The 26681-nt window shown below is 43.1% G+C and overlaps 3 protein-coding genes across 6 annotated transcripts in view; 2 read left to right on the forward strand and 1 right to left on the reverse strand.

The window, feature by feature from the left end:
- LOC129032058 (UDP-glucuronosyltransferase 1-6) overlaps positions 1-26681 on the forward strand; it is an 82829-nt gene that overhangs the window by 40908 nt on the left and 15240 nt on the right. The window contains exon 1 of one of the 4 annotated variants that reach the window (XM_054479029.1): positions 8987-9938. The exons of the other annotated variants lie outside the window; for them this stretch is intronic. Within the exon in view, the coding sequence (XP_054335004.1) occupies positions 9072-9938 (867 nt within the window). The 5' untranslated portion in view covers positions 8987-9071. Of the gene's footprint in view, positions 1-8986; positions 9939-26681 lie in introns of those variants that run through there. 4 annotated transcript variants of the gene reach the window in all.
- On the forward strand, positions 551-1880 carry LOC129031206 (UDP-glucuronosyltransferase 1A3-like). Its single transcript, XM_054477207.2, has one exon. The coding sequence runs from the start codon at positions 762-764 to the stop codon at positions 1878-1880; it is 1119 nt and encodes a 372-aa protein (XP_054333182.1). The 5' UTR covers positions 551-761.
- Positions 22984-24248, reverse strand: LOC129032060 (dnaJ homolog subfamily B member 3-like). The gene is given in 2 exon segments (XM_054479035.1): positions 22984-23269; positions 23272-24248. Coding segments are annotated over 2 exon segments (855 nt in total). The 5' UTR covers positions 24067-24248; the 3' UTR covers positions 22984-23209.

Here is a 26681-nt window from a genome sequence, read left to right on the forward strand (position 1 = left end):
GGGTCCTTGCTAGGGTTGTCTTGCCCATGTGTGCTTTAGACAGCAGCACCTCTTCTTCCATGGTGTAGATGGAGAATCCTCAACAAAGTCTTCCCAAGAATCTGATCATCACATCTTGAGCTCAGCCTCCGTGCAGCTTTTTTATATTGACAGCCACTTCAGAGAGAGTCCTCTGTGATCCTTACAAGAAATATCCTTGTGCCAAAAAAGACCAAAACCAGATAGCCAGCCTCCCCACTCCCTGTTTAAAGAAAGCTGGCTTAGCAATGTTGTCTGTTTTTTGGATGTGCTGTGTTACCCATATGTGGGAAGAAAGAGTTTTAAGAGTTAGCAAGTAGGGTCACATCTAGCAGAGAGCATATGATTGGGGACTAGGGCAATGGTGACTCCTCAGACCTCAGCTGCAGCCTGATAAACGTGGTTAATAGAGAAGTAGGAGGCAGTGACATGAAATGGGGGTTCACAGCCTTGTGTTGGGAATTGAATGAGAAACAAGAGCTTGAATTTGGATGTTCCCCAGAGCGAGCGCAAGGTCAGATGAGTTTTTCAAGATAGGCGTGATGGGTCTTTCCCAGGGTGGGGCCCATAATGAAAGGCAATTGTAGATTAACGGGTAATAAGTAACTGGAGGAGGGCACTTTGTCTTCCAATTACATTCTGATTTGCTAGGTGGCTTAATGACAAGGTAATTAAGATGAAGGAAACAATTCTAGGAGGCACAGCGTGGGGTGAACAGTCAGCTGTCGGTGGCTTCTGCTGAGATGGCCACAGGACTCCAGGTTCCCCTGCCGTCGCTGGCCACAGGACTGCTGCTCCTCCTCAGTGTCCAGTCCTGGGCTGAGAGTGGAAAGGTGCTGGTGGTGCCCACTGATGGCAGCCACTGGCTCAGCATGCGGGAGGTCGTGCGGGAGCTCTATGCCAGAGGCCACCAGGCAGTGGTCCTCACCCCGGAGGTGAATATGCACATCAAAGAAGAGAACTTTTTCACACTGACAACCTATGCCATTCCATGGACCCAGGAGGAATTTGATCGCGTTGTGCTGGGCCACACTCAATGGTTCTTTGAAACAGAACATCTTCTGAAGAGATATTCTAGAAGTACGGCAATTATGAACAATATATCTTTGGTCTATCATAGGTCTTGTGTGGAGCTACTGCATAATGAGGCCCTGATCAGGGACCTGAATGCTACTTCCTTTGATGTAGTTTTAACAGACCCCATTTACCTCTGCGGGGTGGTGCTGGCTAAGTACCTGTCGATTCCTACTGTGTTTTTTTTGAGGAACATTCCATGTGACTTAGACTTTAAGGGCACACAGTGTCCAAATCCTTACTCCTATATTCCTAAGTTACTAACGACCAATTCAGACCACATGACATTCCTGCAAAGGGTCAAGAACATGCTCTACCCTCTGGCCCTGTCCTACCTTTGCCATGCTGTTTCTGCTCCTTATGCAAGCCTTGCCTCTGAGCTTTTTCAGAGAGAGGTGTCAGTGGTGGATCTTGTCAGCTATGCATCCGTCTGGCTGTTCCGAGGGGACTTTGTGATGGACTACCCCAGGCCGATCATGCCCAACATGGTCTTCATTGGGGGCATCAACTGTGCCAACAGGAAGCCACTATCTCAGGTCTGTATTGGTGCCTTCATCCAATCAATGTTCCAGGCAAAACACTTTTTAAAAAATGTATTTACTTACAAGTGCTTCCATATCTACTTATCTTTCCAAAAATTGTATTTTTGCTTCTTTGTAACAGATAAACTGTTGAGGGGCCTAGTGTATTTCAAGTTTTCAGTGGTCACTGAGAGGAAGAAGAGGCACGGACGAGGGTCTGTCAGAGGATGGACAAGGACTGCTGTGACTCATGGACACTGTTTGTAAAGGCACCATCTTCATGGTTGTGTATGTTCTTCAGCTGGGCAGGATCAGGGACATTACATTCGGAACTGATCCATCCTGGGGTTTTTGCTTGCCTGATTTTCAGTGGAACGATGATGCAACAGTAAATTACAATTGTGGACATGATAGTTTTTAGTGGTCCCGTTTTGCGAAAGATAGAGAGGTGACTACAGGAGACCTAAGCACTCACAGGAAGTAGAAGTGTCAAAGAGGTTGACTCAGTTGAGTGGAAATGGGGCTGTGAAGGTGGGATGGATGCATGTGATCAGAGAATGAAACATGGAGTTCAGTTTCCAGAGAGGGATCTGTCCTGAGAAAAGTTTTTCTGACCAGGAGTTGGGGGTCTGGTGTATGATGTGGGGACATTGTAGTTTTTGGAAGGTACGGTGATGGTTGCATGTCAAAAGGATCTTCTACTTGGAATGCTGAAATTATCAAGAGTGAGTGGAATGGACTAGGGAGAAGATAAGACTGTGAATCTATAAGCCCAGTGAAGTTGGGACCAGTGATGAATGGACATGTGTCCAAGAAGGGAAGGGTTTCTCTGGAGGGGCTGAGCACATCACCAAACCCACCCTATCCCACTCCAAGTTTCTATAGTGGGATCTAGTCTTTTTCCAAAAATTTCAGAGGTGGCTTTCATTAATACAGAATATTTGGGTTTCATTGAAATAGTACTCTGGGATGTGAAAAACCAAATTCACACACCAATGAATTTGGTTTCTTAATCCATTGAGGGAGCCAACCTTTTTTTTTTTTCTTGAGACTGAGCCTCGCTCTGTTGCCCAGGCTGGAGGGCAGTGGCCCGGTCTCAGCTCACTGCAACCTCCACCTCCCAGGTTTAAGAGATTCTCCTGTCTCAGTCTCCTGAGTAACTGGGACTGCAGGCATGTGCCACTGCTCCTGGCATTTTTTTTTTTTTTTTTTTTTTTTTTAGTAGAGATGAGGTTTCACCATGTTAGCCAGGCTGGTCTTGAACTCCTGACCTCATGTGATCTGCCCGCCTCAGCCTCCCAAAGTGCTGGGATTACAGGCACGAGCCACCAAGCCCAGTGAGGGAGCCATCTTTCTTGTGAGAGAATTGAGCCCTTTTTTGTCATATTCACTGAATTTATATGAACTTCCATGAGTTTAGGTCCTTTGTATTCTTTTTTCTGTACTTCTTTTTATTGGTGTAGGTACTATTGCAAAGGACACTAAACTTTATTGTTTTTGATCAAACCACAAGATATTTGTTCTACTGATTTTCTTTTCCCCTTATGCAATGTAGTTACTGAATTGTAAAAAATATATATGTTCTTCAGATTTGTTAAAATGTGGAAAATTAGGAAGGCATTTGAATAGTGATTGTGGCTCTTTTCCTCTGGTTTTTCACTAAGAATATATTCTCTAGACTGAACTGCACTGGCTCAAATCTTCGCTCTCATTTTTCTAGCTATGTGACCTAGGACAGGTACCCTAAGCATTGTGATTTTAATGTTGTTATAGTGAGCACCCAATAAATATTATCTGTTATCATTCTTATTATTTTAGTTTAATTGCATTTATTTTATGCTGAATTTATTCTAGAGCTATAGGTATTTTTTTTCTTCAGTTTCTTCTGGGATATCTTTTTCTTCTGTGCAACCTCATCCTCAGGTTTAGGAACAATTTGTTCCTTATCAGTAAAGATCATCTTGATGTGGCAGCGGGGGGTCATGTAAGGGTTAATCCGATAATGAGCTCTGCAAGACACATGGCTCATCTTGGATACTTTGTTTACTTGGTTAAGCTTAATGATGAGAGAATCTACATCTAAATTCTTATATTCAGCATTATTCTCTGCATTTTAAAGCATGTGCAGCAAAAATCCAGCACCCTATTTGGGCCACCAACCTTGTGTCCAGCCTCACTGTTCGGCCCTGGGCACACTTGCCAGCCCCTCCACTGCAACATCGAAATGGTACACACTGCTTCCATAAAGTGACATCCTTCAGACACTTGGTGGCTCTTTGTATATGCATACATTGATGGCCTGGGTAGTTTCATGAATGTCCTTTAAGTGAACAGGAAAACTGAAACCTCTTGAATTGCATGATTTTGTGGTGTTTCTGGGTCAAGTGAATGAAGAAGAATTTTCACAGATCACCTTAGGCCTCTTAGAGGAAGAGCTATCATCATCATTAGTAGAGTTTAAAAGACTCCTGCAGGACAAGATGTGTCACCTGGAGACCTTTGCCATGTTCGTGCCAATTTACTGAGTGCATGAAAGATCATTTACACCAAAATCTTTATCATGTATTATCTGTGATAGGCATACCATTATCATTTTTATTACATTAATTTCCTTTGTTATTTTGTCACCCTTACTTACTTGGTTTGGTTGACCCTTAGATTTGAAATTTTTCTACAAATATACAAGACCAAAGTTGAAATCTTACGCTTTTTCTCCCTCTCTTTCTCCTTGATTTAAAGTTTATGGATAGGTTGAATTATTTGATTGTTCTTCTCAAAGAAATAACTGTGAAATTTGTATATTCTTTTTACTGTTTCATTTTCTGTTGCATTAATTGCAGCTTATTTTTGCCTTAATGATTTCATCCTAGTTTCTTTTGGTTGATTTGTAGCTGCTTTTGCAACTTCGTTAGAGGACTATTACACTTCTTTACATTTGATTTTTCTTAATGAAGCATTGAGGGCTCGAGTAAAAGATTTCTTTTACTTAGGTTTTAGTAAAAATTGCTGTTCTTTTCATTGCTTTTAGATAATTTAAATATCAGTTTTTAAATTTCTCCTTTGACGCAGTGACTGTGTATAAAGCTGTTACCTAATTCTGATATCGTTAATAATTTTGTAGTCATCTCCCTCTTATTTTTTCTAGTTATTTCGTATTATAATAAGAATGTTTCTTATGAAGACACTACTTAAAAAATTCTTAATAGGTTACTTTGATGGTCTAATGCAGAATTGTCCAATAGAAATATAATTTAAGCCACATACATAATTTAAACTTTTCTAGTGGGCATGTTAGAAACCAGCAAAAAGAAACCGCTGAAATTAATTTTACTAATGCATTGTTTAACCAGACATATCACAAATATTATCCTTTCAACATATATTCAATATAAGATTATGACTTAACTATTTGACATAGTTTTTTCTTGTTAAGTCTTCAAAATCTAGCATATATCTGACACAGCATATCTCAATTTGGAATAGCCACATTTCAAGTGCTCAATAGTCATATGTAGTTAGTGACTACCATATGTTCAATGTTTACAAATGTTCCATGGACACAACTAAAATTCTATCTTTTGAATTTGTTTTTCTTTTTTGAGAAGGAGTCACACTCTGTTTCCCAGGCTGGAGTGCAGTGATGGGATCTCGGCTCATTGCAACCTCCACCTCCCAGGTTCAACTGATTCTCCTGCCTCAGCCTCCCAAGTAGCTGGGACAGTACCATGCTCAGCTAATTTTTTTTATATATATATTTTTTGTGGAGATGGGCTTTCATCATGTTGGTCAGGCTGGTCTCAAACTCCTGACCTCTAGTGATTCACTCGCCTCGGCCTCCCAAAGTGCTGGGATTACAGGCGTGTGCCACCACACTGGGCCAATTTTTTTATTTTTTAAAAAACCCTCTACTGAACCTGCCCAATTCTGGGAAGGATGTCTTTTTAAAAAATCCCCTTACATAACAAATTCTGCTCCAGTTATATTTTGGCTCTTGAATAGGTTTTGCTTTATACATAGTGATTAGATTGGTGCATGTAGGTTTGAGACTTAAATTTTCTTCACATAGTTTGCTGTTATCATTAAATAATAATCCTTAAAATCCATTTTATCAAATACCAGTATTGCTACTCCGATGTTTTTTTTTAATTCCCCATCTCTTTTAATTTGAAAATGATTTGTAGGCAGGTAGGTGGCTCACACCTGTAATTTCAGCCCTTTGGGAGACTGATGCAGGAGGACTGTTTGAGCCCAGGAGTCTGAGAGCAGCCTGGGAAATGTGCTGAGACTCCATCTCTACAAAAAATCAAAAAATTATCCAGGTGTGATGGCACACACCTGTGGTCCCAGCTACTCAGGAGGCTGAGGCAGGAGGATCACTTGATCCCAGGAGGTGGAGGCTGCAGTGTGCCATGTTCACGCCACCTCACTCCAGCCTAAGTGACAGAGTGAGGCCCTATTTCAAAAAAATAAAAATTTCTTTGGCATGTGGAAATCTTGTTTAAAAAGTTTAGAAAACATTTTTTAAAACTCCAATATGAAAAGCTGGGTGCAGTGGCATGCACCTGTGGTCCCAGGTACTTGGGAGGCTCAGGTGGGAGGATCATTGAGCTCAGGAGTTTCAGCACCTGTGGTTTTTTTATTTATTTATTTAAAACACAACAAAAACCAAAATTGCTTCAATCTCATAGTTTCTTTTGATGTCAGCATTCTGATTCTGTCCATTCTTAATCTTATTCTTTCCATTGAATGTAAGCTCATTTATTTAACAGAAATTTCCTTTTTCCTATTAATATTGGAATTTCATGGTACTTTTCCACTTTTAGGGAGATGCAGTGCAGCATCTTCAAGTATCCCACTCTTACGCCTGTCTCCTTCACTTGTAAGAGCCCTTGTGATTACATTGTCCTGCCCAGATACCCAGGACAATCTCCCCATCTTAAAACTCTTAATTTAATTATATCTGTGAAATCTCTTCCACCTGTAAAGGAACATGTTCCCGGGTTTGAGGAAGTACAATGTAGATACTTCTGTGGGGCTGTGATTCTGCCTACCACAGACACTAAGCTTAAAGTGAAACCCACATCTTATTTAAGGCTTGGAGGTTTTCCTCTATTCGGCCATTTAAATTTAATTTTTGTTCCTGTCCTCCATAGTCTTCTATTCTCCAGGCTTCAGAGCTATTAGCTTACCATTCAATTATCTCCTTTTTTCCTGATCTTCCTTTTTTCATTTTTAAAAAACAATACCTTTCAAAGAGCAAAAGTTTTAGATTTTGATGGGGTTAATTCTAGCAAAGTTTTATCATTTGTTGTTTTTGTACCCTAAGGAATCTTTACCCCAAGATGTGAAGATTAGTTTCTGTGTTCTCCTACAAACGTTAAAGAATTCCAATTTGTATGTTTAGGTCTGTGAGATTGGCAGAGGGGAACAAGACCACACAGGTCAGTCTTTCAGGATGCTTTTTTCTGTCTCTGGACTTTGCTGGGGTGACCTTACTGACACCCATGGCTTCCACATATGCGGATGGCTCCAAGTATATCTGTGCAGCCCAGACTCCTCCTCATCTCCAGATCCTGGAAGCTGATGCCTTGGGCAGCTCCTCCTGTTTCTCAGGCACCAGGAGCTCCTCCCTTCCCATAGTTCTGCTATCCTTAGGGCCCCTAGGTCTCTGGAGTACCACCATCTTCCAAGGTACATGGGCCTCCCCAGGGTCTGGGAGTCCCAGACATGTGACAAGAAATCAGATGACTTCACTGTCTAAATAAAACACTACTACTTGGAGGTAGAACGTGGGAGCCCATGAATGTGGGAAGAGCACACTACCAGGTGTGTTCCACCCGTCACCTGGGCTCATCAGGAGGGTGCTTAGGAAGCATATAGTTTTAAGGGGGTTGGAGGAATAGTTCAGAGGCTGAGATGTTGCACCCACATCTGAGAATCCCTTTCTAGTGCTCTATGTCCTTACGAATCCCCAGGAATCATCCTCTACTGGAGAGTTCCCAAAGCCCTTGCAGACCCTCCTTCTCTGTGCCATCCTGTGTGTGCTGCCCTTGAGCTGGGTGTCCCCCTGGTAGATGCTTCCATTCACTGCCTGTCCCATGGGTTCTGTCCAAAGGTGGAATCTGTTATCAATGTGGATTTCTAATGGGAGTAATTTCCTCCCTAAGGGAAGCCTCAGCCTCACCAGCAATGGCAGACACGGCCAGGCAAGAAGACACAGAGGAAGTGAGATAGAAAGTGTGCACAGCCCAGAGAGCCTGCCCACATCATCCTGAGGTGACCAGGACAAGGTGGCATCAGCAATCTTGCGAGCACAGCACATGTAGGAGTGACTTTCTGGAGTAGGATGAGCCTTATTAGGCTTGAGGCCCTTGTGAGTGCTCAGGGTCTCTCCTTTAGAAAGGCACACATTTAATTCTCTGTCTTGAAATTGAACTAGGGCCCCCACAAATTATGCAGCCCGTTCTGTTCTGGAGGAACCATTCTTATCAGAACTTGGTGCTGGATTGGCTTGGAGAAAAGCCTGACCATAATCTTCAGGATGAAATAAAGGCCTTGATGCATGGACACTTCAGTCTCTAAGCAGACTTGCAGAAGACTGGAGCCTTTGGCATTCAGAAGAGGAATTCAGACTGTGCAAGATCTGAGGCCAGGCTCCAGCTCCCCCGGTCCCTTGGTGAGCAGGAGCTCCCTGAACCCACCGTGGGTCCTTGCTAGGGTTGTCTTGCCCATGTGTGCTTTAGACAGCAGCACCTCTTCTTCCATGGTGTAGATGGAGAATCCTCAACAAAGCCTTTCCAAGAATCTGATCATCACATCTTGAGCTCAGCCTCCCCGCAGCTTTTTTTATATTGACAGCCACTTCAGAGAGAGTCCTCTGTGATCCTTACAAGAAATATCCTGGTGTGAAAAATGACCAAAACCACATAGCCAGCCTCCAGGCTGTTCAGAAAAAGCTGGCTTAGCAATGTTGTGTTTTTTGGATGTGCTGTGTTACTCATACATGATAAGAAAGTTTCAAGGTTTAGCAAATAGGGTCACATCCAGCAGAGAGCATATGACTGGGGACTAGGGCAATGGTGACTCCTCAGACCTCAGCTGCTGCCTGATAAACATGGTTAACAGAGAAGTAGGAGGCAGTGACATGAAATGGGTGTTCACAGCATTCTGTTGGGAATTGGATGAGAAACAAAAGCTTGAACTTGGATGTTCCCCAGAGTGAGCACAGGGTCAGATGAGTTTTTCAAGATAGTCGTGATCGGTCTTTTCCAGGGTGGGGCCCACAGTGAAAAACAATGATAGATTAATGGTTAATAATTAACTAGAGGAGGGCACTCTGTCTTCCAATTACATGTTGATTTGCTAAGTGGCTCAGTGACAAGGTAATTAAGATGAAGAAAGCAAATGTAGGAGGCACAGTGTGGGGTGGACAGTCAGCTGTCGGTGGCTTCTGCTGAGATGGCCACAGGACTCCAGATTCCCCTGCGGCGGCTGGCCACAGGACTGCTGCTCCTCCTCAGTGTCCAGTCCTGGGCTGAGAGTGGAAAGGTGTTGGTGGTGCCCACTGATGGCAGCCACTGGCTCAGCATGCGGGAGGCCTTGCGGGAGCTCCATGCCAGAGGCCACCAGGCGGTGGTCCTCACCCCAGAGGTGAATATGCACATCAAAGAAGAGAACTTTTTCACTCTAACAACCTATGCCGTTTTGTGGACCCAGGATGAATTTGATCGCCATGTGCTGGGCCACACTCAACTGTACTTTGAAACAGAACATTTTCTGAAGAAATTTTTCAGAAGTATGGCAATGTTGAACAATATGTCTTTGGTCTATCATAGGTCTTGTGTGGAGCTACTACATAATGAGGCCCTGATCAGGCACCTGAATGCTATTTCCTTTGATGTAGTTTTAACAGACCCCGTTAACCTCTGCGCGGCGGTGCTGGCTAAGTACCTGTCGATTCCTACTGTATATTTTTTGAGGAACATTCCATGTGATTTAGACTTTAAGGGCACACGGTGTCCAAACCCTTCCTCCTATATTCCTAGATTACTAACAACCAATTCGGACCACATGACATTCCTGCAAAGGGTCAAGAACATGCTCTACCCTCTGGCCCTGTCCTACATTTGTCATGCTTTTTCTGCTCCTTATGCAAGCCTTGCTTCTGAGCTTTTTCAGAGAGAGGTGTCAGTGGTGGATATTCTCAGCCATGCATCTGTGTGGCTGTTCCGAGGGGACTTTGTGATGGACTACCCCAGGCCAATCATGCCCAACATGGTCTTCATTGGGGGCATCAACTGTGCCAACAGGAAGCCACTATCTCAGGTCTGTATTGGTGCCTTCATCCAATCAATGTTCCAGGCAAAACACTTTTTAAAAAAATGTATTTACTTACAATTGCTTCCATATTTACTTATCTTTCCAAAGATTTCATTTCTCCTGCTCGTTGTCGTAATAGCCTTCAGTGAGATAAACTGTTAAGGGGTCTCTAGTAGCGTATTTCAGGTTTTAAATGGTCACTGAGAGGAAGAAGAAGTAGACACGAATGTTTGTAAAAGGATGGACAAGGACTGGTGTGACTCATAGAGACTGTTGGTTTGTAAAGGCACCATCTTCATGACTGTGCATGTCCTTCAGCTCGGCAGGAGCAGGGACACTACATTTGGAGCTGATCCATCCTGGATTTTTTGCTTGCATGATTTTCGGAGGAAAGATGATGCAACAGTAAATTACAATTGTTGACATGACAATTTTTAGTGGTCCCGTCTGTGAGAGATAGAGAGGTGACCACAGGAGACGTAGGCACTCACAGGAAATAGAAGTGTCAAAGAGGTTGACTCAGTGGAAGTGGGGCAATGAAGTTGGGATGGATGTCTGTGACTAGAGAATGACACACGAAGTTCAGTTTCCAGACAGGGATCTGTGCTGTCAAGAGATTTTCTGGTCAGGATTTGGGGTCTGGTGCATGATGTGAGGACATCTCAGAGTTCGGAAGGCACAGTGATGGTTGCATCTCAAATGATTCTTCTACTTGGAATGCTGAAATTATCAAGAAATGGTGGAAGGGGCTAGGGAGGAGATAAGACTGTGAATCTATAAGCCCAGTGAAGCTGAGGACAGTGATGAATGGACATGTGTCCAAGAAGGGAAGCATTTCCCAGGAGAGGCTCATCACATCACCAAACCCACCCTATTCCACTCCAGGTTTCTATAGTGGGATCTACTCCTTTACCAAAAATTTCAGATGCAGCTTTCATTAATCCAGAATATTTGGGTTTCGTTGAAATGGTACTCTGGGACCTGAATATTGTTTCTTATTCCTTGCTGTGCCATGTACGTCGTGAGAGAATCAGCCTTTTTATGTCATATTCACTGAATGTATATGAACTTCCTTGACTTTACATCCTTTTGTATTCTTATTTCTGTACCTTTTTTATTAACGTAGGTATTATTGCAAAAGACTCTAAGCTTCATTTTTCTTTTTGATCAAATGACATGTTTTTTTTATTGGTGGTTTTCCCCCTTATGCAATGTAGTTATTCAATTATAAAATACGTGTTTATTTAGATTTGTAAAAATGTTGAAAAGTGGGATGGCATTTAAATAGTGACTCTTGCCCTTCTAGTTTTTCTTTTTTTTTTTTTTATTATACTTTAAGTTCTAGGGTACTTGTGTACAAATTGCAGGTTTGATACATAGGTATACATGTGCCATGTTGGTTTCCTGCACCCATCAACTCATCATTTACATTAGGTATTTTTCCTAATGCTATCCCTCCCCGAGTCCTGCACCCCCCAACAGGCCCCGGCGTGTGATGTTTCCCGGCCTGTGTCCAGTGTTCTTATTGTTCAATTCCCACCTATGAGTGAGAACATGCGGTGTTTGGTTTTCTGTCCATGTGATAGTTTGCTGAGAATGATGGTTTACAGCTTTGTCTACCTCCCTGCAAAGGACATGAACTCATCCTTTTTAATGGCTGCATAGTATTCCATGGTGTATACATGCCACATTTTCTTAATCCAGTCTATCATTGGTGGACATTTGGATTGGTTCCAGGTCTTGGCTATTGTGAATAGTGCCACAGTAAACATACGTGTGCATGTGTCCTTAGAGTAGTATCATTTATAATCCTTTGCGTATATACCCAGTAATTGTATGGCTGCGTCAAATGGTATTTCTAGTTCTAGATCCTTGAGGAATCACCACACTGTCTTCCACAATGGTTGAACTAATTTACACTCCCATCAACAGTGTAAAAGTGTTCCTATTTCTCCACATCCTCTCCAGCATCTGTTGTTTCCTGACTTTTTAATGATCACATTCTAACTGGCGTGAGATGGTATCTCATTGTGGTTTTGATTTGCATTTCTCTGATGACCAGTGATGATGAGCATTTATTCATGTGTCTGTTGGCTGCATAAATGTCTTCTTTTAAGAAGTGTCTGTTCATATCCTTTGCCCACTTTTTGATGGGGTTGTTTGTTTTTTTTCTTATAAATTTGTTTGAGTTCTTTGTAGATTCTGGATATTAGCCCTTTGTCAGATGGGTAGATTGCAAAAATTTTCTCCCATTCTGTAGGTTGCCTGTTCACTCTGATGGTAGTTTCTTTTGCTGTGGAGAAGCTCTTTAGTTTAATTAGATCCCATTTGTCTATTTTGGCTTTTGTTGCCATTGCTTTTGGTGTTTTAGTCATGAAGTCCTGGCCCATGCCTATGTCCTAAATGATATTGCCTAGGTTTTCTTCTAGGATTTTTATGGTTTTAGGTCTAATATTTGAGTCTTTAATCCATCTGGAATTAATTTTTGTATAAGGCATAAGGAAGGGATCCAGTTCCATCTTTCTACATATGGCCAGTTTTCCCAGCACCATTTATTAAATGAGGAATCCTTTCCCCATTGCTTGTTTTTGTCAGGTTTGTCAAAGATCCAATGGTTGTAGATGTGTGGTGTTATTTCTGAGCCCACTGTTCTGCTCCATTGGTCTATATATCTGTTTTGGTACCAGCACCATGCTGTTTTGTTACTGTAGCCTTGTTGTACAGTTTGAAGTCAGGTAGCATGATGCCTCCAGTTTTGTTTTTTTTTTGGTTAGGATTATCTTGGCAATGCGGGCTCTTTTTTGATTCCATATGAACTTTAAAGTAGTTTTTTCCAATTTTGTGAAGTCATTGGTAGCTTGATGGGGATGGCATTGAATCTATAAATTACCTTGGGCAGTATGGCCATTTTCATGATACTGATTCTTCCTATCCATGAGCATGGAATGTTCTTCCATTTCTTTGTGTCCTCTTTCATTTCGTTGAGCAGTGGTTTGTAGTTCTCCTTGAAGAGGTCCTTCACATCCCTTTTAAGTTGGATTCCTAGGTATTTTATTCTCTTTGTAGCAATTGTGAATGGGAGTTCATTCATGGTTTGGCTTTGTTTGTCTGTTATTGGTGTACAGGAATGCTTGTGATTTTTGCACATTGATTTTGTATCCTGGGACTTTGCTGAAGTTGCTTATCAGCTTAAGGAGATTTTGGGCTGAGATGATGGGGTTTTCTAAATATACAATCATGTCATCTGCAAACAGGGACAATTTGACTTCCTCTTTTCCTAATTCAATACTCTTTATTTCTTTCTCTTGCCTGATTGCCCTGGCCAGAACTTCCAACAGTATGTTGAGTAGGAGTGGTGAGAGAGGGCATCCTTGTCTTGTGCCAGTTTTCAAAGGGAATGCTTCCAGTTTTTGCCCACTCAGTATGATATTGGCTGTGGGTTTGTCATAAATAGCTCTTATTATTTTGAGATATGTTCCATCAATACCTAGTTTATTGCGAGTTTTTAGCATGAAGAGATGTTTAATTTTGTTGAAGGCCTTTTCTGTGTCTGTTGAAATAATCATGTGGTTTTGTCATTGGTTCTGTTTATGTGATGGATTACATTTATTGATTTGCATATGTTGAACCAGCCTTGCATCCCAAGGATGAAGCCGACTTGATCGTGGTGGATAAGTTTTTGATGTGCTGCTGGATTTGGTTTGCCAGAATTTTATTGAGGATTTTTGCATTGATGTTCATCAGGGATATTGGTCTAAAATTTTCTTTTTTTGTTGTGTCCCTGCCAACCTTTGGTATCAGGACGATGCTGGCCTCATAAAATGAGTTAGGGAGGATTCCCTCTTTTTCTATTGATTGGAATAGTTTCAGAAGGAATGGTACCAGCTCCTGTTTGTACCTCTCTGGTAGAATTCGGCTATGCGGAAGGAGAACACCACACACCGAGGCCTGTTGTGGGATGGGGGGAGCGGGGAGGGATAGCATTAGGAGATATACCTAATGTTAAATGACGAGTTAATGGGTGCAGCACACCAACATGGCACATGTATACATATGTAACAAACCTGCACGTTGTGCACATGTACCCTAAAAAAGTATAATAATAATAATAAAAAAAAAGAATTCGGCTGTGAATCCATCTGGTCCTGGACTTTTTTTGGTTGGTAGGCTATTAATTATTGCCTCAATTTCAGAGCCTGCTGTTGGTCTATTCAGAAATTCAACTTCTTCCTGCTTTAGTCTTGAGAGGGTGTATGTGTCCAGGAATTTATCCATTTCTTCTAGATTTTCTAGTTTATTTGTGTAGATGTATTTATAGTATTCTCTGATAGTAGTTTGTATTTCTGTGGGATCAGTGGTGATATCGCCTTTACTATTTTTTATTGCATCTATTTGATTCTTCTCTCTTTTCTTCTTTATTAGTCTTGTCAGCGATCTATCAATTTTCTTGATCTTTTCAAAAAACCAGCTCCTGGATTCATTGATTTTTTTGAAGGTTTTTTTGTGTCTCTATCTCTTTCAGTTCCGCTCTGATCTTAGTTATTTCTTCCCTTCTGCTAGCTTTTGAATTTGTTTGCTCTTGCTTATCTAGTTCTTTTATTTGTGATGTTAGCGTGTAGATTTTAGATCTTTCCTGCTTTCTCCTGTGGAGATTTAATGCTATAAATTTCCCTCTACACACTGATTTAAATGTGTCCCAGAGATTCTGGTACGTTGTGTCTTTGTTCTCATTGGTTTCAGAGAACATCTTTATTTCTGCCTTCACTTCGTTATTTACCCAGTAGTCATTCAGGAGCAGGTTGTTCAGTTTCCATGCAGTTGTGCGATTTTGAGTGAGTTTCTTAATCCAGAGTTCTAATTTGACTGCACTGTGGTCTGAGAGACAGTTTGTTGTGATTTCTATTATTTTACATTTGCTGGGGAGTGCTTTACTTCCAATCATATGGTCAATTTTAGAATAAGTGTGGTGTGGTGCTGAGAAGAATGTATATTCTGTTGACTTGGGGTGGAGAGTTCTGTAGATGTCTATTAGGTCTGCTTGATGCAGAGCTGAGTTCAGGTCCTGGATATCCTTGTTAACCTTTTGTCTTGTTGATCTGTCTAATATTGACAGTGGGACGTTAAAGTCTCTCATTATTATTGTGTGGGAGTCTAAGTCTCTATGTAGGTCTCTAAGAACTTGCTTTATGAATCTAGGTGCTCCTGTATTGGGTGCATATATATTTAGGATAGTTAGCTCTTGTTGTTGAATTGCTCCCTTTACCATTATGTAATGGCCTTCTTTGTCTCTTTTGATTTTTGTTAAAGTCTGTTTCATCAGAGACTAGGATTGCAACCCCTGCTTTTTTTTTTGCTTTCCATTTGTTTGGTAGATCTTCCTCCATCCCTTTATTTTGAGCCTATGTGTGTCTCTGCACATGAGATGGGCCTCCTGAATACAGCACACCGATGAGCCTTGACTCTTTATCCAATTTGCCAGTCTGTATCTTTTAATTGCGGCATTTAGCCCATTTACATTTAAGGTAAATATTGTTATGAGTGAATTTGATCCTGTCATTATGATGTTAGCGGGTTATTTTGCCCATTAATTGATGCAGTTTCTTCACAGTATCGATAGTCTTTACAATTTGGCATGTTTTTGCAGTGGCTGGTACTGGTGCGTCTTTCCATGTTTAGTGCTTCCTTTAGGAGCTCTTGTAAGGCAGGCCTGGTGGTGACAAAATCTCTCAGCATTTGCTTGTCTGTAAAGGATTTTATTTCTCCTTCACTTATGAAGCTTAGTTTGGCTGCATATGAATTTCTGGGTTGAAAATTCTTTTCTTTAAGAATGTTGAATATTGGCCCCCACTCTCTTCTGTCTTGTAGGGTTTCTGCAGAGATCTGCTGTTAGTCTGATGGACTTCCCTTTGTGGGTAACCTGACCTTTCTCTCTGGCTGCCCTTAACATTTTTTCCTTCATTTCAACTTTGGTGAATCTGACAATTATGTGTCTTGGAGTTGTTCTTCTCGAGGAGTATCTTTGTGGTGTTCTCTGTATTTCCTGAATTTGAATGTTGGCCTGCCTTGCTAAGTTTGGGAAGTTCTCCTGGATAATATCCTGAAGAGTGTTTTCCAACTTGTTTCCATTCTCCCCATCACTTTCAGGTACACCAATCAAACGTAGATTTGGTCTTTTCACATAGTCCCATATGTCTTCGAGGCTTTCCTCATTTCTTTTTACTCTTTTTTCTCTAACCTTGTCTTCTCACTTTATTTCATTAATTTGATCTTCAGTCATTGATACCCTTTCTTCCAGTTGATCTAATCGGCTATTGAAGCTTGTGCATGTGTCACGAAGTTCTTGTGCCATGGTTTTCAGCTCCATCAGGTCATTTAAGGTCTTCTCTACAGTGTTTATTCTAGTTAGCCATTCATCTAACCTTTTTTCAAGGTTCAACCTTCCTTGCAATAGGTTCGAACATGCACCTTTAGCTTGGCGAGGTTTGTTATTACCAAACTTCTGAAGCCTACTTCTGTCAACTCATCAAAGTCATTCTCCTTCCAGCTTTGTTCCATTGCTAGCAAGGAGCTGCGATCCTTTGGAGGAGAAGATGCACTGATGCACTATGGTTTTTAGAATTTTCAGCTTTTCTGCTCTAGTTTCCCACCATCTTTGTGGTTTTGTCTACCTTAGTTCTTTGATATTGGTGACCTACAGATGGGGTTGTGGTGTAGATGTCCTTTTTGTTGATGTTTATGCTGTTCCTTTCTGTTTGTTAGTTTTCCTTCTAACAGTCAGGTCCCTCAGCTGCAGGTCTGTTGGAGTTTGCTGGAGGTCCACTCCAGACCTGTTTGCTTGAGTATCACCAGCGGAGGCTGCAGAACAGCAAATATTGCAGAACAGCAAATATTGCTGCCTGATCCTTCCTCTGGAAGCTTCATACCAGAGGGGCACCCGCCTATATGAGGTGTCTGTTGGCCCCTACTGGGAGGTGTTTCCCAGTCAGGCTACACGGAGATCAGGGACCCACTTGAGGAGGCAGTCTGTCCATTCTCAGAGCTCAAATGCCATACTGGGAGAACCAGTGCTCTCTTCAGAGCTGTCAGACAGGAACGTTAAGTCTGCTGTTCCCCACGTGTTCAGAAGTTGTCTGCTGCCTTTTGTTCAGATATGCCCTGCCCACAGAGGTGGAGTCTTTAGAGGCAGTAGGCCTTGCTGAGCTGAGGTGAGCTCTGCTCAGTTCGAGCTCCCTGGATGCTTTGTTTACCTACTAAAGCCTCAGCAATGGCGGATGCCCCTCACCCAGCCAGGCTGCCGCCTCACAGTTCAATCTCAGACTGCTGCACTAGCAGTGAGCAAGGCTCCATGGGTGTGGGAGCCACTGAGCCAGGCATGGGAGAGAATCTCCTTGTCTGCCAGTTTATAAGACCTTGGGAAAAAAGCAGTATTTGGGTGGGAGAGTCCCGTTTTTCCAGGTACAGTCTGTCACAGCTTTCGTTGTCTAGGAAAGGGAAATCCCTTACCCTCTTGCACTTCCTAGGTGAGGTGATGCCCTGCCCTGCTTTGGCTTGCCCTCAGTGGGCTGCACCCACTATCCAACCAGTCCCAATGAGATGAACCAGGTACCTCAGTTGGAAATGCAGAAATCACCCCTCTTCTGTGTTAATCATGCTGGGAGCTGCAGACCGGAGCTGTTCCTATTTGGCCATCAGTGCTGAGGCTTCCATTCTCCTCTCCAACACCTCCTTTTTTTTTCCTTTTCTCTTCCAGTTTTTCAATGTGAACATATTCTCTAGAGTTAACTACATTGGCTCAAATCTTCACTGTCATCTCAATGGAGCAGAACAAATTGGGAACTGTGGCACAGGTCACTCTTGCTATGCCCCTTAAGAATTCCACATTAACAAGGCTAATTTTCGAGTGTGGTAAAGAACAGGCTAGTGTATTTAATAGTGAGTCCATTGACTGTTTCCCAACATGAGGTCACACTAGATTTAATATGATTTGGCTCTGTGTCCCCCACCAAATCTCATCTTGAATTGTAATCCCCATAATCCCTACGTGTTGAGGATGGGACATGGTGGGAAGTGATTGGATCATAAGGGCAGTTTCCCACCTCCTAATCTCATCATAGTGAGTGAGTTCTTATGAGATCTGATGGTTTTTTAAGGGGCCCTTATCCCTTCACTTGCAAGCTCTTCCTCTCTCTCTCTCTCTTTCTTGCTTGCTGCCATGTAAGACATCCTTTGCCTCTCTCTCATCTTCCGCCAGGATTATAAGTTTCCCGAGGCCCCTCCAGCCACAAGGAACTGGAGTCAATTAAAGCTCTTTCCTTTATAAATTACCCAGTCTTGGGTATGTCTTTATAGCAGTGTGAGAATGGACTAATGCAGTAAATTGGTGTCATGGAGAGTAGGGTACTGCTATGAAGATACTTGAAAATGTGGAAGTGACTTGGAACTGGGTAACAGGCAGAGGCTGGAACAGTTTGGAGAGCTCAGAAGACAGGAAGATGTGGGAAAGTTTGGAACTTCCTGGAGACTTGTTGAACGGTTTTGACCAAAATGCTGATAACGTTGTGGACAATGAAGTCCAGGCTGAGTCTCAGATGGAGATGAGGAACCTGTTGAGAACTGGAGCAACGGTCACTCTTGATAAGCTTTAGCAAAGAAACTCGTGGCATTTTTGCCCCTGCCCTAGAGATCTGTGGAACTATGAACTTGAGAGAGATGATCTGAAATAGGAACTTATGTTTAAAAGGGAAGCAGAGCATAAAAGTTTGGAAAATTTGCAGCCTGACCATGTGGTAGAAAAGAAAAACCCATTTTATGAGGAGAAATTCAAGCCAGCTGCAGAAATACTGGCTACAGAAATGTGCATAAATAAGGAGGAGCCAAATGTTAATCACCAAGACAATGGGGAAAATGGCTCCAGGGCATGTTGGAGACCTTTGCAGCAGACCCTCCCATCACAGGCCTGGAGGCCTAGGAAGGAAAAATGGTTTCATGCACTGGGTCCAGGCCCCCCCTGCTGTGTGCAGCCTCAGGACTTGGTGCCCTGTGTCCCAGTGGCTCCAGCCATGGCTAAAAGGGGCCAAGGTAGAGCTCAGGCCATTGCTTCAGAGGGTGCAAGCCTCAAGCCTTGGCAGCATCGATGTGGTTTTGGGCCTGTGGGTACGCAGAAGATAAGAATTTAGGTTTGGGAACCTCCACATAAATTTTAGAGAATGTAAGGAAATGCTTGGATGTCCAGGCAGAAGTTTGCTGCATGGATGGAACCCTTATAGAGAACCTCTGCTAGAGCAGGGTGGTAAAGTAATGTGAGGTTGGAGCCCCCACACAGAGTCTCCACTGGGGCATTGCCTAGTGGAGTTGTGAGAAGAAGGCCACAATCCTTCAGAACCCAGAAGGGCAGATCCAATAGCTTGCACCCTGTGCCTGGAAAAGCCACAGACACTCAATGCCAGCCTCTGAGGGCAGCCAGGAGGAGGGCTTTACCCTGCAAAGCCACAGGGCTGGAGCTGCCTGAGACCGTGGGAGCCCATTTCTGGCATCACCTTGACCTAGATGTGAGACATGAAGTCAAGGGAGATTATTTTGGAGCTTTAAGATTTAATGACTGCCCTGCCTGGTTTTGGACTTGCATGGGGCCTGTAGCCCCCTTTTTTTGGCCAGTTTCTCCCATTTGAAATGGGAACATTTGCCCAATTTCTGTACCCCCATTGTGTCTTGGAAGTTACTAACTTGCTTTTGATTTTACAGGCTCATAGGGGGAAGGGGCTTGCCTTGATTCAGATGAGACTTTGGACTATGGACTTTTGAGCTAGTGCTGAAATGTGTTAAGACTTTGGAGGATTGTTGGGAAGGCACGATTGGTTTTGAAATGTGAAAAGACATGAGATTCGGGATGGGCCAGAAGGCAGAATGATATGATTTGACTCTGTGTTTCCACCCAAATCTCATCTCATATTGTAATGTGCATAATCCCCATGTGTTAAGGGTGGGACCTGGTGGGAGCTGATTGAATCATATCGGCAGTTTTCCCCATGCTGTTCTCGTCATACTGAGTGAGTTCTCATGAGAGCTGATGGTTTTATAAGGGACTCTTTCTCCTTCACTCACACGCTCTTCCTCTCTGTCTCTCTCTTGCCTGCTGCCATGTGAGACATGCCTTTGCTTATCTCTCACTTTCTGTCATGATTGTAAGTTTCCTGAGGCCTCCCCAGCCATGTGGAACTGTGAGTCAATTAAACCTCTTTCTTTTATAAATTACCCAGTCTCGGCTATGTCTTTATAGCAGGGTGAGAATAGACTAATACAAGATTGGTGGTGACTGAAGTTATACTGAAAGGGTTTAAAGGAGAGTGTGAGAAAAGGAAATGAATCTGCATTTATTGAGAAAGTTGATGAGAAAGTGGAATTAGAAATTCCTAAAAAGGTAAGCTGTTGAGTGAATGATTTCTCAAGATGGAGAAGTCTCTCTACCTGTTTGGAGACAGAAAGTGGAATCAGAGGAGAAGATGATGGACAGAAAGGATCATTCCCTCTTCCAGATGCTTTCTAGTGTGTGATGTAAGCTGAACTAAAATCAGCTGTGTTGAGCTCCAGCCAGAAAAAATGTCTGGCATTTTGTTTTTTTGGACCCTAATGAAATGGTCACAGGTCTCCAGGTCTCTTGGGGCTCACAGGGTCATGCCTTTCCTTGCCCAGTATACTTGATGAGAAGGTACAAGTGTTTCCATGGAGGGTATTCATTTTATGGATTTCAAGAGGGTCATCTTTGCACCACAGGAAATGCCCCCTTTTTCCACTCTGAAAACCTTGTCAAACCCTTGTATAAAAGATGAATACCCACATACAGGCTCTAGCACTGTTCTGTTTTTGAGCTGAGACATTTTAAAAAGAGATTTTTCAATTCCAAAAATTCTTTAAATAAAATGCTCTTGCTGGGACAACATAGTGGGTCAACATTGTTCCCATCTCTACAAAAAAGTTTTTTTTTTAATTAGCTAGGTGTGGTAGCATTTCTGTAGTCCTAGCTACTGGGAATGCTGAGGAGGAAGGATCACTTGCGCGCAGGAATTCATGGTTACAGTGAGCTATGATCTTGCCTAGGTAACAGCTACAGAGTGAGACTCCATCTTTAAAACAAACAAACAAACAGACAAACAATCAAGCTTTACACTTCTGTAAAAGCAACACTTTTCATTTACGACAGCACTAATCCAGGATATATCAAAACTGAACTTGTGTTTGCTTTCAGCTATTAAAACTAGCCAGAGTTGTTACAGACCCACTACCTCTGAGAGACACTGGTGTGTCACTCTTTGCTGACCACGGAACAATGGGATTTATGTAACCAATTGTGTAGATACACACCAACTCATTCTACTCTACCCAGTGTGGTGATTTCCAGCACACAAAACCACCATGAAACTGCCCATGCTTTTCTACCACTTTGAAACTCCTTTCATCCCTGAACTGCTCCAAAAGCAAACCTACTCAGCAAACTACTCAGTATCTTCGCACATGTAAGTTCCCTCGTCTGGTGTACAAAAAACTGAACTCATTTTTCAAAAGCCCTGACAGTCTGTCTTATTCTGATACTTCTTGTATGGTTATTGTATAAGAACCAACTACCCAGGCACCTCGGAGCATGTTGATTTCAGAGTTCAGTGTCAGACCCCATGTGCCCCTGTGGGTTGGTGCCAGCTGACTGCCATGTTCCTGCTGTTTATTGCTTGGGTGCCATTCCATGCAGAGTGGACTCTGAGGGTCCTAGAGCATATCCAAACCCATTATCACAGTGTTTGTTGGTTAATGATGTGTTCAGGCCATGATTTTTCTGTAAAAAATTACCAGCATGCTGCTCTTAATTTTTTTCAGCCTGTCTAGTTCAGTTGCCCTTTTGCTCTCATGCCTTATGCAAACCTTTCCTCAGAGGTGACCCTAGAAGATGGGACCATTTGTGATGGACTACCCCAAGGCAACATGCCCCAAAAGGTCTTCATTTGGGGCACAACCCGTGCCAACAGAAAGGTACTTTCTCGTTGTGTTTATGGTGCCTCACCCAAACAATATTACAGATACACTTGGCTTTCATCAACCTAATTTGATATGTCCCAAGCATAGCAATAGGATAGTAGTCATGTGGCCTTATGGAAATCCTTTTTTTACATGTCCAGGACCTACTGCCGAGACCAGCTTGGTTGAGGAGACCCTAACCCAGCAGCGCTAGAGGAATTAAAGACACACACACAGAAATACAGAGTGTGGAGTGGGAAATCAGGGGACTCACAGCCTTCAGAGCTGAGAACCCCAAACAGAGATTTACCCACATATTTATTGACAGCAAGCCGGTGATAAGCATCATTTCTATAGATTATAGATTAACTAAAAGTATTCCTTATGGGAAACAAAGGGATGGGCTGAAACAAAGGGATGGGCTCTGGCTAATTATCTGAAGCAGAAACATGTCCTTAAGGCACAGATGGCTCATGCTATTGTTTGTGGTTTAGGAACGCCTTAAGTGGTTTTCCTCCCTGGGTGGGCCAGGTGTTCCTTGCCCTCATTCCAGTAAACCCACAACCTTCAGCATAGGCATCATGGCCATCACGAACACATTACAGTGCTGCAGAAATTTTGTTTATGGCCAGTTTGGGGGCCAGCTTCTGGCCAGATTTGGGGGCTTATCCCCAGCAACCTACCATAGTTGGAGAACCACATTCAGGCTGAAGACAGTCCTAGTATACCATTGACGAACCACGTAACCCCAAGGTTTGTCCTCAGCCTTCAGAGGGAACATGCTTCTTCCACCGATTTCAACTCAGTGATATGGGATTCAAATGTCTGACCTCCAAAATATTAAGAGAATAAATGCATGTTGTTTTAAGCCATCATTAAATTAAGCCAGAAGTATTGATATATTCGTAGATTTCACCACTGCACACTAAACAATAAAGTCAAATGATTTAGAGCAAACCACCTGGCTCACACTTTCCCAATGGGAAAAGGTAATGCTCAAAGTGCTGAACTGAACATTCTGTCCTAGCACTAAGAAATAATCACTGTCTGCCTCAGGCTTAAGTTTAATAAATAGCAAAGTGCATACAGATTTTTTACAACGATTGAAAGACAAACAGAGGTCCTATCCGTGTAGTCCCAACAATAAGAATAGGCGTTGGCATGAAGTGTTTATAAATTCTTGGGTACAGTTGTTCTGAAAGTAAAGTTCACTTTCAATTCTAAAAAAGTCCGCTATTCCTCCAGATGTGCTTAAAGTCAAATGTGGACTGGAATTACTTGGTGTCAATGTGGAGTAACTGCTCTACGCCATTTATTAGGAAGGACTTTAACTCAACTCTCCATCTTCCTCTGCTTCCACCCTTTCTTGGCCATTCTCAATGATTCTCTTGGTGGTGATTTTTTTGCCAACAACTATTTCAGTGGAAGTCGACATGGACTTGAAGCTGCCTGTCCCATCACTACCATAGGACATGCAGAAGGAAGAAAGGCCCCCACCTCCCAGGGAGCCAAAGGAACAAAATCCTGTATCAAAAGAAGAAAAACCACCCCCGAAAGCTAGAAATTCACTGAAGGCAGAGAAAAGGGGTGCAGACGCTCTGCTTCTGCTTCCCCAGCAGTTCCTCTGACCCCCCAAAATATTCTCCAGCGGGTTTCCCAAGAGGTCAAAGGAGAATGGGTCCTGGCCGCCAAAGAACTACCTGAAGAACTCGGCCGGGTCGCGGAAGCTGAAGACGTACTCGAAGACGTCCTCGAAGGGCCTGCCGCCTGCGCAGCCGCCCTCCACCCCCGCCTCGCCATAGCGGTCATAGATATCACGTTTCTTGGCGTCCAACAACACTTCGTAGGCCTCGCCCACTTGCTTGAATCTCCTCTCCGCTTCCTCCTTGTTCTCGGGGTTTTTGTCGGGGTGCCACTTGAGCGCCAGCTTGCGGTACGCCTTCTTGATGGCCTCGGATGAGGCCTGCCGGGGCACGCCCAACACCTCGTAGTAGTCCACCATGCTGGATGGCCAGAACGGCCCGCCAGGCACCGGCACAGCGAGCGGCAAGGCTGCCAGCACCCAGGAGCAGGCCCAAGTGCTCGGCGACCTGGGCCGCCTGGAGGGTCGCCCCTTATAACTCAGCCACATCTCATTGGTCGAGGCCTATAAGTGCCTGGCATCCCAGGATGCAATGCTCCTGGGACTGGCCCTGCTCTCTGCGAGGCTCTGTGATGCTCCACGACCAGGCCCCGCCCACTCCGGCCCCCAACCAGCCATGGTCCCCAAAAAGGGTGGGAAAAAGAGGTTGGGGGAAAGAGAAGGCTTTGACTTTGGCTGCCTGAAGAACTGTTTTTCTTAAAGTCGGCTTTATATCAGTCTTTTTCCTCGGCCACAGGAAGGAAGAGGGTGGTGGGAGTGAGTTTAGTCTGACCGGGGCTGAAGGCATCCTGTTGTTTAGGACTGCAGTTCTCTAACGTTCCAGCCCCGGTGCCCATTCGCTTTTGTTCATCTGGATTATACCTATCATATGTACTGCATTAGAGATTAAAACAGAATTTAAAAGACATATTCATTGGGCAATTTAATAAGAATAAACCCATGACACAATAGCACACCTTATTTTTATTTAACTTTTATTGAGACAAAATGTAGTGAGAAGAGTGGCATCGTTTTCCAGGTTTTGCATCTCTCTTTAGTACTTGGCTCTATAGAGAGGTGGATTCTCATGTCAGCTTCTGCATTCAATCTATTGTGATATTACACATCACCCATGTAGCTTCTGGAAAACTCCACTGTACACTTGTGAGAATGACAGTGAAAAAATCAAGTAGCATTAGTATGGAAATAGTTTTAACTTTGCAAAATTCTCCTGAAAAATTCTTGGGCATCCCTAGGATTTCCTGGCTCATACTTTGAGAATGGCTAGTCTAGCACAGTAGTCCCTGGTATTCTGAAGGGATTAGTTTAGGACAACCCTCCTCCCCATACCAAAATCCAGATGCTCAAGCTCCTTTTATAAAATGGCACCGTATTTGTATATAACCTACCCATATCCTCCTTTAAACTCTAGTCATCTCTGGATTACTTTTACCTAATAAATGTAAATGCTATGTAAATAGTTGATTTACAGTATTGGTTTTTTATTTGTATTATTTGTATTGTATTTTTTTCATTGTTTTTCCCCCCAAATATTTTCAATCTGCTGTTGGCTGAATCTGCAGATGTGAAGCCCAAGTATATGGAGGGTCAAAAGTGCATGTTATTCACCTTTCTTGACTGCTAAAACAACCAGGGGGATCCTCTCAGACAAAAGGAAATACAGCACTATTTACTGTATCGAAACCATTAAGACTTGCAGGCCATGTTTATAGCACTGGGGATAAACTTGGGATGCAGTGATTATTTCCACTAGGACTGCTATATCATGACCATGAATTCTGGGGGGACTTTTTTTAAGATCTGAGTTCTCTTCACCTCCTCCTTATTCTCTTTTTGACGCTGAATTCTTTGCTTTGATAAATTGTGAGGCATTACACTAGTAAAGGTCACTCAGTTCTAAGGGGAAAATGATTAACCAAAGAACATTCTAAGAGTTCCTATAGGGTATTAGGTCTAATGGGGATGTGTTATCTCACCAGAACAAACTTCTGAGTTTATATAACCTCTAGTGACATAACCTGAAACCCGGACTTGGCACTTGGTAAGCACGCAATGAACAGTCATAGAAAGCTGGCCAAGGGTAGAGTTCAGTGTGAACAAAGCAATTTGAGAACATCAAAGCAAGTTTGGGGAACAGCAAGTGATCCAGAATGGCTAGAGGGTAAGAGGCAGAGGGAGGGGGCAAGCAGAAGGGCTAGAGAGGAGGAATGAGCTTGGACAGGTGGGCTGGGGTCTATCCCAGAGTTCTCAGAGCAAGGCAGAGGACTCTGAATTTTCTGTGCCCAGGAAGCTGCTGACCAAGGTTCCAGAAGTGTTGGTGCGGTGGGGTTATTCAGGTGGCAGCTGATGCAATGATTCAGAAGGGACAGCTGGGGGTTGGGGCACGGGGGGCTGGGGCCCTGAAATAGGACCATGGCAGCTGGGTCTGAGAGACTGTGGTAGAAACATCCAGATTCAGCACTTACTTGCTGGCTTGGATGCAGGGTCTAGAACAAAAAGAGAAGGGAAGTCACTTCTATACAGAAACATGTCCAGAGTGCTTACTGTCTCCAAAACCATGGACTGGCACCTGAGTGATAGCATGATTCCAAAGCCAAAATCTTGCCTGTAAGGAATATATATATATAGGATATAGCTATTGTCTAATAGCAAGGACAGATATGCAAACTGCTAAAAGATACAAGGCGGAACAGAAGAAAATGCTGTGGGGATGCAAGGAAGGTGCCTTTGTTTCCCTGGAGGGTCCTGTAGATGATCTACAGGGCACTGGACATGTTTATGTTGCTCCTTTAGTAATAAGCCCCTTCATTCTTATTTGATGAAAGGAGATGAAAGGAGCTGGGAGTGTGTCCAATGGTGGCCTATTAACTTATGTCTTCAGCTTAAAAAGAAAGTACCTTCAAAAGGGTTCCAGAAACACTTCCCATGGACATGTTACTCTTTAGCAGTCCCCAAAACAAGACCATCATATTGCTGCCCTGCTGTGTGATTTCTCAGCCCCCAGAGCACCATCCCCTATAATTGCCTGGTCATGAGTTTGTCTACCTGACCCCTCCTTTCAGGCAAGGAGCATTTCTAACTTGGTTTTCTGGGCCTAGTTCCTA

The sequence above is a fragment of the Pongo pygmaeus genome, chromosome 11, assembly GCF_028885625.2.
Source record: "Pongo pygmaeus isolate AG05252 chromosome 11, NHGRI_mPonPyg2-v2.0_pri, whole genome shotgun sequence".
Classification (NCBI taxonomy): Eukaryota; Metazoa; Chordata; class Mammalia; order Primates; family Hominidae; genus Pongo; species Pongo pygmaeus.

Bases quoted from the DNA above. Each gene is read 5' to 3' on its own strand.
- LOC129031206 (XM_054477207.2), top strand. From the start codon at position 762: ATGGCCACAGGACTCCAGGTTCCCCTGCCGTCGCTGGCCACAGGACTG.